General features: G+C 39.0%; 3 protein-coding genes across 3 annotated transcripts; 2 read left to right on the top strand and 1 right to left on the bottom strand.

Moving 5' to 3' along the window:
• Positions 1-248: 248 nt before the first annotated feature.
• On the bottom strand, positions 249-878 carry LOC143606150 (uncharacterized). The gene has a single exon (XM_077082018.1). It carries the CDS (start codon positions 876-878, stop codon positions 249-251), a length of 630 nt encoding a protein of 209 aa, XP_076938133.1.
• Positions 879-9,653: 8,775 nt separating this feature from the next.
• On the top strand, positions 9,654-11,323 carry LOC143606149 (uncharacterized). Its single transcript, XM_077082017.1, has 3 exons — positions 9,654-10,509; positions 10,654-11,078; positions 11,213-11,323. The coding sequence occupies exons 1-3, from the start codon at positions 9,654-9,656 to the stop codon at positions 11,321-11,323; spliced, it is 1,392 nt and encodes a 463-aa protein (XP_076938132.1).
• An 8-nt stretch (positions 11,324-11,331) lies between these two features.
• LOC143606148 (uncharacterized) lies at positions 11,332-12,306 on the top strand. The gene has a single exon (XM_077082016.1). It carries the CDS (start codon positions 11,332-11,334, stop codon positions 12,304-12,306), a length of 975 nt encoding a protein of 324 aa, XP_076938131.1.
• The last annotated feature ends 1,518 nt before the right edge of the window (positions 12,307-13,824 follow it).

Genomic DNA, 13,824 nt, shown 5'->3' with positions numbered 1-13,824 from the left:
ATAAAAAAATTAAATATAGGATACCAAAAAATATTAAATAAAAAAAGTTAAGTACAAATGTTGTAAAGTATAGAACAAAATAAATTACATTATAACCATTACATTTATTATGAGATTCCAAATTGAATTACATAGGAAATTTAAACAATTAACATTCTATGTTTTCAAAAATCTCATTGTAAACAACATTTGTTGTTTTATTTATAAGCTTTGATTCTTTGTCGAGTATCACTAACTTAATACCATCTCTAGTCTTCACTCGTGACAAAGCAACATAAAGTTGACCGTGAGAAAAAAACTGGATCTTTAAGATACAATCCAACTTTTGACAATGATTGACCTTGACTCTTGTTGATTGTCATGGCAAAGCATACGGATATAGGAAACTGTCTTCTTTTTAATCTGAACGGAAGTTTCTTATCAGTTGTTGTAAGACTTACTCGACTAATTAGAGTGCAATATCCGATATTCGTACCAGAGACAACTTTTGCTTCAATAACACGCCTACCGAGACTAACAACTTGAAGGCGCGTACCATTGCACAAACCCTTTTTGTGATTAATATTCCTTAATAGCATGATCGGAACACCAACTTTGAGGGCCAATCTATGATTAGGCATGCCTGACATCTTTAAACCATTTAACAAATCAGGAGAGTACAACTGTGGATCAAAATCTTCAGAAATGTCTTCACTTTCAGCTAAACTGTCGGAACTTAGATACTCTACTTCTTCACCAGGAAAGAGGTCTAACATACGTTCATTAATTTCTTGAACGACCTCATTCAAAGGTGCCAACAGTGCACTATACTGAAAGTAAGTAAGTTCGTTGAATCTATCTAATATATTAGGATAGACAAACCTTATTAAATCACCCATCGGATCTACTGAGTTCAATATCAAAAGATCGTCGGGAATATCAATAACCGCCTCTCCAGTATTAGGGCTCGGTACCCTCTTTCCTCGAGTATTATTAGGGCTCGGTACCCTCTTTCCTCGAGTATTATTAGGGCTCGGTACCCTCTTTCCTCGAGTATTATTAGGGCTCGGTACCCTTCTTCCTCGAATATTAGTAGGGTTCGGTTCCCTAGTTCTCGAATATTAGTAGGGTTCGATTCCCTCTTCGTTACCATACAACCATACATCATACCTCGAGTATTATTAGGGCTCGGTACCCTTTTCGTAACCATACAACCATACATTATCATTTCTTTCTTCTATTATCTCTATCATGTTCATACACATAAACATACATAACATACTTACCTTATACATAGCGTTACAACCTGACAGTACGTGCAATATCCGAAAATCGTTCACGTACCATCAAGCAATCATTCATACATTTCACATTATCCACATAAGGCATACACTTATCTCTTAGGATAAGTGTATTAACAAACATGTTGAGTATGCACACAGCCCCGAAAACATAACACATAAATGGGGCTAGAAACTCACCTGAACACGGTTACGTTCTCCGTTGATCGTAATCCCTTTCTTCAGTTGTGCACGGCTGACTGTATAACAAGTATACATATCAATTTAACTATCCCTACTTATAACATCTTTCTAGTCTTAATTACTACCCACAATGAACGGGGGTCCGGGGGCAGCGCCCCTGGCAGCGGGGTCTAGGGGTGGCAGCCCCTAGCAGGGTCCAAGGGGCAGAGCCCCTGGCTGGGGTCGAACACATTTTTCCATTAACTGTCTTAACACATTTTTCATTAGATTTTAAATTTATTTTCTAAACGAACTTGGCTTTAGGCGAAGTTAAACCTCAGGCGAACTTAGCTTTAGGCGAAGTTAAACCTCAGGCGAACTTAGCTTTAGGCGAAGTTAAACCTCAGGCGAACTTAGCTTTAGGCGAAGTTAAACCTCAGGCGAACTTATCATCAGGCGAACTTAAACCTCAGGCGAACTTGTCATCAGGCGAACTTAGCTTGCAGGCGAAGTTCATCAGGCGAACTTAGCTTGCAGGCGAAGTTCATCGCTTGAAGGCGAAGTTGCCCAGATGAAGGCGAAGTTGCCCAGATGTCCGCTGTTTCGGTTTCTGATCAACATTTCGGGCGATTTTAACACCCTTGTTAAGGTTCAATACTACCCACTACACTTCCCGACCATTTTCGGTCGTTTATACACTAAAAGCTCGGATCTTTAAACTTCCAAGATCAAGAATCATACCTTTTGAGCTTGTTTGGATCTCGTTTATCTTGGTATCACCACTAATCTTTCTCTCTTACCCGGACCTCGCTCGATCCTTCCTTCTTTCTCGGCCCGGCCGGCGGCGGTTTTGGGTGAGCTTGGTGTGTGTGTATGTGTGTGTTTAGGAGAGTGGGGGAAAATGAAGATATTTTGGGATTTTGGGGGTATTTATATCCCTGAAATCCCATTCTCATTTAACCCATCTCAATTAATCCAAGTCCAAGACCCGCTCCTTCCCCGACATTAATCAATTACGCGAAATCACTAAACATAACTTCCTTTATTCATCATTAAAATTTTAGGATGTTACAAGTCTTCCCCCCTTAAAGAGGTTTCGTCCCCGAAACCTAACTATTACATAAACAAACTAGGGTAAAACTTGCGCATCTCATCCTCGGCTTCCCAAGTAGCCTCTGATCCCTTGCGGTGTTTCCATATTACTTTTACCAAAGGTATAATCTTGTGACGAAGCTGCTTCTCCTTGCGATCAACGATCTCTATCGGTTGCTCGATGTAGTTCAATTGTTCATCAACCTCAATGTCCATTAATGGCACGTGAGACGTGTCATCAGCTAGACACTTCCTCAGATGAGAAACATGGAAGGTTGAATGAATTCCTTCTAACTCATCGGGTAAATCCAGTTTATAAGCTACTTCACCCACACGACCTACAATCTTGAACGGTCTAATGTACCTCGGACTCAACTTTCCTCTTTTCCTAAAACGGATAATTCCTTTCCAAGGCGAGACCTTGAGCATCACATAGTCACCCACGTTAAACTCAATTGGTCGTCGCCGCTTATCTGCATAAGACTTTTGTCTGTCTTGCGCGGCTTTCAATCTTGCTTTGATCTGATCGAGCTTTGAAGACGTTTCTTGAACTACTTCTAGGCTTCCCATTTTTTTCTGACCAATCTCGCCCCAACACACCGGGGTTCTACATCGTCTACCGTAAAGCATCTCAAACGGTGGCATACCAATACTTGAATGGTAACTGTTGTTATAGGAGAACTCTGCCAGATGCAGATGATCATCCCAACTTCCACCAAAATCTAAAACACAAGCACGTAGCATATCCTCAAGGGTTTGGATCGTCCTTTCGGACTGTCCATCAGTTTGAGGATGATACGCCGTACCGATGTTCAACCTCGTCCCCATAGCTTCATGGAATTTCTTCCAGAACCTCGAAGTAAACCGTGTATCTCTATCGGACACGATAGATAACGGTACTCCATGCTTGGTTACAACTTCCTTGATGAACAAGCTTGCTAACATTTCTGATGAGATGGCCTCTCGTATGGGCAGAAAGTGAGCACTCTTGGTCAAACGGTCCACAATCACCCAGATGGTATCATGTTGCTTAGCTGTACGAGGTAGCTTAGTTATGAAATCCATGGTGATGTGTTCCCATTTCCACTCAGGTATCTCTAGCGGTTGCATCTTCCCATAAGGCTTTTGGTGCTCGGCCTTGACTTGTAAGCAAGTTAAGCACTTACTAACATAATCCACTACATCATTCTTCATTCCTGGCCACCAGTAATCTCTTTTCAAGTCTTGGTACATCTTTGTAGCTCCAGGATGGATTGAGTACCTTGACTTATGAGCTTCATCTAAGATTCGACTTCTAAGATCACCATGGCGTGGAATCCACATACGGTCAAATCTAGTTTTAACTCCATGAGTGTTTTCCATCAACTCATCTTGCTGGCCATAAATCCTTTCTTTCTTTACTAACCCTTCGTCTACTAACACTTCTGACTGCACTTTGATGATTTCTTCAAAAAGACTTGAGTTCATGATCAACTTATATGACTTCACTGTTGCAAGGACTTCCTCATTCTTACGACTTAACGCATCAGCGACCACGTTAGCTTTACCGGGGTAATACCTAATCTCACAGTCGTAATCCTTTATCAATTCTAACCATCTTCTCTGCCTCATGTTCAGTTCTTTCTGTTCGAAGAAGTACTTTAAACTCTTATGATCGGTATAGATAGTACACTTAGTACCGTACAGATAATGCCTCCATATCTTAAGAGCATGCACTACAGCTGCTAACTCCAGATCATGCGTCGGATAAGTACTTTCATGGACCTTCAACTGTCTAGACACGTAAGCTATCACCTTCCCCCGTTGCATCAACACGCAACCTAACCCTTAATGCGAGGCATCAGCACAAACAACGAAATCCTCGTTGCCATCGGGCAAAGTAAGGATTGGAGCTTGCGTGAGCCTCTTCTTCAATTCTTCAAAGGCTTCTTCCTGAAACTTTCCCCAACTGAATACTATCGACTTTCGGGTCATACCGGTCAGCGGTGCGGCTATCTTGGAGAAACCTTCGATGAATCTCCTATAGTAGCCAGCTAACCCTAGGAAACTTCGTATATCAGTCGGATTCTGCGGAGTCTTCCAATTCGTTATCGCTTCAATCTTAGCTGGGTCCACGGTAATCCCTTCAGGATTAATCACGTGACCTAAAAATTGCACTTCTCTTAACCAGAACGCGCACTTTGAAAACTTGGCATACAACTTCTCTTTCTTCAGAGTCTCAAGTACCTCTCTCAGATGCTCAGCATGTTCAGACTCGCTCTTTGAATAAACCAATATATCATCGATGAAGATGATAACCGACTTATCCAACATCGGTCGACACACCCTATTCATCATGTCCATAAATGCTGCAGGAGCATTGGTTAGACCGAATGACATTACGAGGAACTCGTAGTGTCCATACCGCGTTCGGAACGCTGTCTTAGGGATGTCTGCCTCTTTCACCTTTAGCTGATGGTAGCCTGATCTGAGATCTATTCGTGAGAACCAACTTGAACCTTGCAGTTGGTCAAACAGATCATCAATCCTTGGCAACGGATATCTATTCTTTACCGTAAGCTTATTCAACTCACGATAGTCTATGCACATCCTCATACTTCCATCCTTCTTTTTCACGAACAATACTGGTGCGCCCCACGGGGAAACACTCGGTCTTATGAAACCTTTGTCGAGGAGTTCTTGCAGTTGTGACATCAATTCTTTCATCTCGGACGGTGCTAGACGGTAAGGCGCTTTTGCGACAGGTTGGGCTCCTGGTATTAAATCTATCTGAAATTCTATCTCTCGCTCTGGTGGCAACCCCGGAAGATCCTCAGGGAATACTTCTGGGTAGTCGCGCACAATAGGAACATCTTTCATTTCTTTCGTCTCGGCCGTAGCGTTGACGACATACGCCAGGTAGGCACAACACCCTCGCCTTAGCAAACCCTCGGCTTTCATCATCGAAATGACATTAAGCCCAGAACTTTCCTTATCACCATAGACCGTTACCGCGCTACCATCCAATGACTTTAACCTTATAATCCTACTCTTACATACTATCTGAGCCTCAAACTCAGACAACCAATCCATACCCAAAACCACATCGAACCCTCCCAAGGTCATAACGTACAAGGTAATCGGGAACTCATGTCCTTCCAATTCTATCTTACAGTTCTTAACCATTTTTGTTATTTTAACCGAAGTGTCACTGGCGGTTTCTACTACAAAAGTTTCAGACACTCGGCAACATTTCATTTTAGCTAGTTTACTAAATGGTGTGGCTACGAAACTTTTGTTTGCGCCCGAATCAAATAATACAGAAGCGGAAACACCGTTCACTAGAAACGTACCTGTGACAACATCCGGAATCTGCTTGGCTTGTTCTTGGGTCAACATGTAGGCTCTAGTTCTTGGCCTAGCTTGATCGGCATCCTTCCTTCTACTACCTCCAGCTTCACTCTCGGTACACTCCCTAGCAAAATGACCCTTCTTACCACACTTGTAGCATGCAGGCTTAGAACTGCACTCATGAGCATAATGACCTGCCTTCCCACACTTGTAGCAAACATTCGACCCAAATTTACATTCTCCAGCATGTATCTTTCCACACTTATGACATGTATCCGAACCCCTTCCCCACCTACACTCACCACTGTACGCCTTGCCACAAGTCTTGCACGACCTGTTCTCCCAAACTCTCGGCTGCTTGTTCTTAGGGTTCCACATCTGGGTACCGGGTCGTTTAGAAGGAGCGACCCCTTTCCTCTCTTTCTTCTCATCTCCCACCACCACATCATCCGCAACCAAGTCTGCGTAGACCATTTCTGCGAGTTCGACAGCAGAATCGAAAGTAGTAGGTTTACTTGTTCTGACTAACATGCGAACTCTCTGTGGTAATCCCCTCACATAACACTTGATCCTCTTAGCCTCAGTGTTGATCATATCGGGCACCAACCTAGACATTCGATTGAACTCGGTGGTGTACTCACGATGCGTCATTGTCCCAGCTTTCAAATTTAGGAACTTCATCTCCGCCCTTTCAACCTCGGCGTTAGCACAAAACTTCTTCATTACTAACTCCTTCAGGTCGTCCCACTTCATTTCTTTGATCTCTTCACGGGTCTTCCTCTGCTCCACACTCTCCCACCAATACATAGCCTCATCTTCAAACGATTGGGTGGCATAACCGACAGCTTGATCGGGACGGCACTCGCTAATGCGGATAACCTTATCCATGGCGGTTATTCACTGAAGAGTAGCGATTGCGTCTCCTAAACCAGTAAGCTTAGGCGGGTCACAACCTTTGAAGGACTTATAGTTGCAACCGCCTCGGCCCTTCTTCCTATCATCATCTTTCACAGACCTTACCTCACTTGAGTCACCCCTTTCCATCTCGTCATCCTTCCTACCATTACCACCTGCCCCTTCAACAGTTCTTTCACGGCTTCCAGCAGACCTTCCCGGGGTAATATTTTTCACAGCAGTGGCTACAGCTTGAACAATAGCTGCTTGAATTGCAGGATCCAGTTGAACTCCTTCATTATTTTCCGGGTTCCTTCCCGCTGCGCTTCCTTCAGCTTCAGTGTTGGAAGCGGTCTCAACCGAAGGTTGCTGGACACGACGAGGCCTGCCGCGTCGTCCAGTGTGACCTCCAGCTCCAACAATGTCTCCGTCTCCAGCCATCGTATTCTAAAAGGGAAAACACAAACATCATCATTCAAGGAACTATTTAGTACAAGGATAGCAAGGCTAACAGGTAATAACAGTGGCCAGCTGTGACTAGCTGATCACATTGCTTTCCGTGTCCTATACACTTCCCTTTATGAGTCTATTTGTGCTGGTTCTACTTAAGCAATTAGTCAAATCAACAATCAATTATTCCTATCCCTTTTGTTCACATATATTTTCTTTCTCATTAACATATATCATTTAATCATACAATTTACCTTTACTAATCTTGCTTGAGCGACACATGGCATTCTTGGACTGGCATCTTCTTTCATTTCTTACTTATAAACCATACTCTGTTCGAGTCTAAGCATGTAGGATGCTTAAATCTCTCGAACTTTGCTCTGATACCAACTTGTAAGGCCCTGTTACCGGTAACCCTACTTTCGTGTTGGATTTACTCATAAACACAGTTCTAAATATCAGAGTTAATTAAAACATTTACGCGGAATATAAAACTTTCATAAATCTTTACATAATTCATAACTTGTCTCAAAACATTTATTGTCTTTCACATTAAAGCATTAAAATTAACACATCATAGGTCTTCAGATGCCAGATTCTTGTTCAGTGCCATGTGTCTCCTCAAGCGAGCTGCCTCATCCTACTCACCTGCGTGCATACTAAAAGTCAGCTATGCTGAGTGAGTTCTAGATAATCACATAATCTTACCATTCACATAACATTATATTCTTTCATTCATACTTTTATACTTTCATACTTTCATACTTTCTTACATTCATACTTTCTTACTTTCATACTTTCTTACTTTCTTTTGTATTAACTTACTTTCATATCTTATGTTATAAAGAGCATTACGCCCTACATTCCTCGAGTATTATTAGGGCTCGGTACCCTCTTTCCTCGAGTATTATTAGGGCTCGGTACCCTCTTTCCTCGAGTATTATTAGGGCTCGGTACCCTCTTTCCTCGAGTATTATTAGGGCTCGGTACCCTCTTTCCTCGAGTATTATTAGGGCTCGGTACCCTTCTTCCTCGAATATTAGTAGGGTTCGGTTCCCTAGTTCTCGAATATTAGTAGGGTTCGATTCCCTCTTCGTTACCATACAACCATACATCATACCTCGAGTATTATTAGGGCTCGGTACCCTTTTCGTAACCATACAACCATACATTATCATTTCTTTCTTCTATTATCTCTATCATGTTCATACACATAAACATACATAACATACTTACCTTATACATAGCGTTACAACCTGACAGTACGTGCAATATCCGAAGATCGTTCACGTACCATCAAGCAATCATTCATACATTTCACATTATCCACATAAGGCATACACTTATCTCTTAGGATAAGTGTATTAACAAACATGTTGAGTATGCACACAGCCCCGAAAACATAACACATAAATGGGGCTAGAAACTCACCTGAACACGGTTACGTTCTCCGTTGATCGTAATCCCTTTCTTCAGTTGTGCACGGCTGACTGTATAACAAGTATACATATCAATTTAACTATCCCTACTTATAACATCTTTCTAGTCTTAATTACTACCCACAATGAACGGGGGTCCGGGGGCAGCGCCCCTGGCAGCGGGGTCTAGGGGCGGCAGCCCCTAGCAGGGTCCAAGGGGCAGAGCCCCTGGCTGGGGTCGAACACATTTTTCCATTAACTGTCTTAACACATTTTTCATTAGATTTTAAATTTATTTTCTAAACGAACTTGGCTTTAGGCGAAGTTAAACCTCAGGCGAACTTAGCTTTAGGCGAAGTTAAACCTCAGGCGAACTTAGCTTTAGGCGAAGTTAAACCTCAGGCGAACTTAGCATCAGGCGAACTTAAACCTCAGGCGAACTTGTCATCAGGCGAACTTAGCTTGCAGGCGAAGTTCATCAGGCGAACTTAGCATGCAGGCGAAGTTGCCCAGATGAAGGCGAAGTTGCCCAGATGAAGGCGAAGTTGCCCAGATGTCCGCTGTTTCGGTTTCTGATCAACATTTCGGGCGATTTTAACACCCTTGTTAAGGTTCAATACTACCCACTACACTTCCCGACCATTTTCGGTCGTTTATACACTAAAAGCTCGGATCTTTAAACTTCCAAGATCAAGAATCATACCTTTTGAGCTTGTTTGGATCTCGTTTATCTTGGTATCACCACTAATCTTTCTCTCTTACCCGGACCTCGCTCGATCCTTCCTTCTTTCTCGGCCCGGCCGGCGGCGGTTTTGGGTGAGCTTGGTGTGTGTGTATGTGTGTGTTTAGGAGAGTGGGGGAAAATGAAGATATTTTGGGATTTTGGGGGTATTTATATCCCTGAAATCCCATTCTCATTTAACCCATCTCAATTAATCCAAGTCCAAGACCCGCTCCTTCCCCGACATTAATCAATTACGCGAAATCACCAAACATAACTTCCTTTATTCATCATTAAAATTTTAGGATGTTACACGACAATAGTTGTTTCGGCTTAAAATTCTTATACTCTCCATTTCGGCTTAAAATATCTCATAACAAGTCAGATATTAATGTTGAGTGGTGTAATCAAGATGGATTGATAAAGTATTTGTTCAAATACATTATTAAGGGTCCAGACCGAGCAACAATTTCTCTTGTACAAACTAACAATGCTGATAACTCAGATCCTAATTTAGATGAAATCAAAACGTTTTATGATGGTAGATATGTCTCTGCATGCAAGGCATCATGGCGGATATTTTCATTTGATGTGCATTATAGGATTCCGTCTGTTATGAGACTTGCTTTTCATTTACCCGGTGAGCAACAGGTAATATATGGTGCTAACGAAGATATTGAAGATATTTTAAACGAGACAACTATTGCTTCTTCGATGTTTGCCGGCTGGTTTGAGTGTAATAAGAAACATGACCTTGCAAAAACTCTCACATACGCAGAGTTTCCAATAAAATATGTCTGGAAAAAACAGTTACGTAAATGGGAACCTCGCCTAAGGGGTTTTGCAATAGGTAGAGTTCATGCTGTTCCACCCGCATTCGACGAGGCTTACTATCTAAGAATATTATTAAATAAGGTTAGAGGCCCAGAATGTTTTGAAGACATTCGAACTGTTGATGGAGTTGTGTGTGAAACTTTTCGAGATGCATGTTACAAAAGAGGTCTTTTAGATGATGATAAGGAATACATAGAAGCCATTGAAGAAGCAAGTCATACCTCTACTGGATATTATTTAAAAAATTTATTTGCTACAATGTTGATTACTTATAGTTTATCTAGACCTCATTTTGTTTTGGAAAGCACTTGGCAACTGTTAGTTGACGGTATTCAATACAAACAATAAAAAGATCAAAATAACCCCGATTCGATTTACTCATTTTTTTAATTATTTATATTATTGCAAATATATAATATCCATTATAATAGTATAAATATTTAATTATATTACTTTCTTATTTTATTTTCAGGTTTGATTCTTAATGAAGAACAGTTAAAAAATCTAGCACTCTTGGAAATTGAAAATTTTCTAATTTCAAACAACTCCAGTCTTAGAAGATATAAACAAATGCCATTTCCAGATATGGAGACAATTTCAAGAGCAACTAATCCGTTAATGGTGGAAGAGCTCTCATATGATACCGAGACCATGAATAACGAATTTAATAATCTCTTTTGTTCGTTAACAGATGAACAACGAGGTGTTTATAATGAAATAATGAGTGCTTTGACTGATAAAAAAGGTGGAGTTTATTTTGTTTATGGTTATGGCAGTACTGGAAAAACTTATTTATGGAAAACTTTATCTGCATCGATAAGGTCAAAGGGAGAAATTGTGTTGAATGTTGCTTCAAGCGGTATAGCTATTAATTTGACCGAAGATTCAATTTGTTCGGTAATATTACCACTCACTTTATGTTAATTTTATATTAATAATTTTTTAATATATATGTCTTTATCTGCTATTTTAATATCAAATTACATTTAAATATCTTAATTTGGTTATTTTTTTATTATTTCATAAATTAGGTTAAAGGAAATACTGACGTATACGAATTATTGAAAAAGACAAGCCTAATAATTTGGGATGAGGCACCGATGATTCATAAGCATGCATTTGAAGCGTTGGACATGACTTAAATGATGTTATGAATGGTGATTCGGCCAATACTTCAGAAGCGGTATTTGGAGGTAAGGTTGTTGTTTTTGGCAGTGATTTTCGCCAAATTTTGCCTGTTGTAACCAACGGTACAAGAAGTGAATGTGTCAATGCTTTCATCAATTCTTCTTATATCTGGTCAAAATGTAAAGTTCTTAAACTAACTAAGAACATGAGGCTTACAGTTGGATGTCGATCTTCAGACATTCAAAATATTACAGAGTTTGCTGATTGGCTATTAGACATAGGCCAAGGAAACGTTGGCGGTCCAAATACTGGAGAGGCGGTTATTGATATTCCCGACGATCTTTTGATATTGAACTCAGTAGATCCGATGGGTGATTTAATAAGGTTTGTCTATCCTAATATATTAGATAGATTCAACGAACTTACTTACTTTCAGTATAGTGCACTGTTGGCACCTTTGAATGAGGTCGTTCAAGAAATTAATGAACGTATGTTAGACCTCTTTCCTGGTGAAGAAGTAGAGTATCTAAGTTCCGACAGTTTAGCTGAAAGTGAAGACATTTCTGAAGATTTTGATCCACAGTTGTACTCTCCTGATTTGTTAAATGGTTTAAAGATGTTAGGCATGCCTAATCATAGATTGGCCCTCAAAGTTGGTGTTCCGATCATGCTATTAAGGAATATTAATCACAAAAAGGGTTTGTGCAATGGTACGCGCCTTCAAGTTGTTAGTTTCGGTAGGCGTGTTATTGAAGCAAAAGTTGTCTCTGGTACGAATATCGGATATTGCACTCTAATTAGTCGAGTAAGTCTTACAACAACTGATAAGAAACTTCCGTTCAGATTAAAAAGAAGACAGTTTCCTATATCCGTATGCTTTGCCATGACAATCAACAAGAGTCAAGGTCAATCATTGTCAAAAGTTGGATTGTATCTTAAAGATCCAGTTTTTTTCTCACGGTCAACTTTATGTTGCTTTGTCACGAGTGAAGACTAGAGATGGTATTAAGTTAGTGATACTCGACAAAGAATCAAAGCTTATAAATAAAACAACAAATGTTGTTTACAATGAGATTTTTGAAAACATAGAATGTTAATTGTTTAAATTTCCTATGTAATTCAATTTGGAATCTCATAATAAATGTAATGGTTATAATGTAATTTATTTTGTTCTATACTTTACAACATTTGTACTTAACTTTTTTTATTTAATATTTTTTGGTATCCTATATTTAATTTTTTTATTTAATTATAAATAATTTGTTATTTTAATATTATACATAAATTTTCTGGATATAAACCTGTTTGTTTAAATTAGTTTTATAACATACCTTTTCAATATTTACTTTTTAATTTAAATTATTTAAGATATTTATCATACTATCTAATTAAATATTATTAACTATAGGGTAACTATACATTATAATAACTAGATAGATTTCATCATTAATTTTCTTGGAACAATAAAACGTCACTTCTTATATCTATTTTTAAATTTTCCATTTTCATCCTATTCTTCTTCTTCTTTAACAATATTAAGTTTCTCAAGATAACTAAACTCCGATAATGGCTACGATTACGAACTGGAGGTATTGTAAACTATTCTATAAGTATCAATTTGTATTTAGCAATTTAACAACGTTAGAAAAAGATAATATTGAATTAGTCATGTTGTTCGATAATCAGTTTAAACATCAGATACATCAGATCGATCTTAGGAAGAATTTTCCATGTCAACAAGAAACAAATTTGATAAATGTTTTACATAATTTCTTTCATGATATTTATCAAGAGGATTTACCTTATGAACATGTAAGGGAGTGGTTCTTTTACCCTTATCAAAACAAGGTTGTTGTCTGGTTCGAGAATGGAGAGTATAAGAATTTTAAGCCGAAACAACTATTGTCGTGTGATGATTTGGTGATGTTGAGAGAGCTTGACGTGTTAAAGTTAGCAAATGAAAGAAAAGAACTTGCGCATCTTGAGTTGGAAGCTGAGTTTAGTTTGAAGGTCAAATGGTTAGAAGAATGTTCTAACTATGAGAGTGATTATGAAGATTTTCCCGACAATTTTGAGTATAACGACGAACATTAAGGTAAAATATAACTCTTTTCGTATTGTTGTTATATTTAATACAAGTAGTAGATGTTAAATACCTTTTTACACTATCAAAGTTATTATGATTGTTATTCCGAAAGTTTGTTGTCCGATTAGGAAGTAGAAGGTAATATATTAAAACTTTACATTACATATTGTTCATAGATTTAATAAAAGAATTATATTGACAATATTTTTTTAGACTTAGTAACAACTCTTAGATGTTATTAATTATTAAACATGTTGTTATGTTGAATTAATTTTAATGAATTTTTGTTTTGTTTTTAAAATTTTTCAGGTGTTTAGGAATTTGAAGTTTGTGTTGGTATAACTTTTGAAGATTTGGCTGATGTTTTAATATCAAGAACCTGTTTAGTGGTTTTGTTAATGTCTTTTGTTGGTACTGTTTAATTTAAGT

This window comes from Bidens hawaiensis, unplaced genomic scaffold (genome assembly GCF_021521415.1).
Source record: "Bidens hawaiensis isolate Kalapana, Puna unplaced genomic scaffold, B.hawaiensis_p1.1 tig00073199_1, whole genome shotgun sequence".
Classification (NCBI taxonomy): Eukaryota; Viridiplantae; Streptophyta; class Magnoliopsida; order Asterales; family Asteraceae; genus Bidens; species Bidens hawaiensis.
The sequence above is the reverse complement of the archived record's forward strand: the minus strand, read 5'-3'. Positions and strand labels throughout refer to the sequence as shown.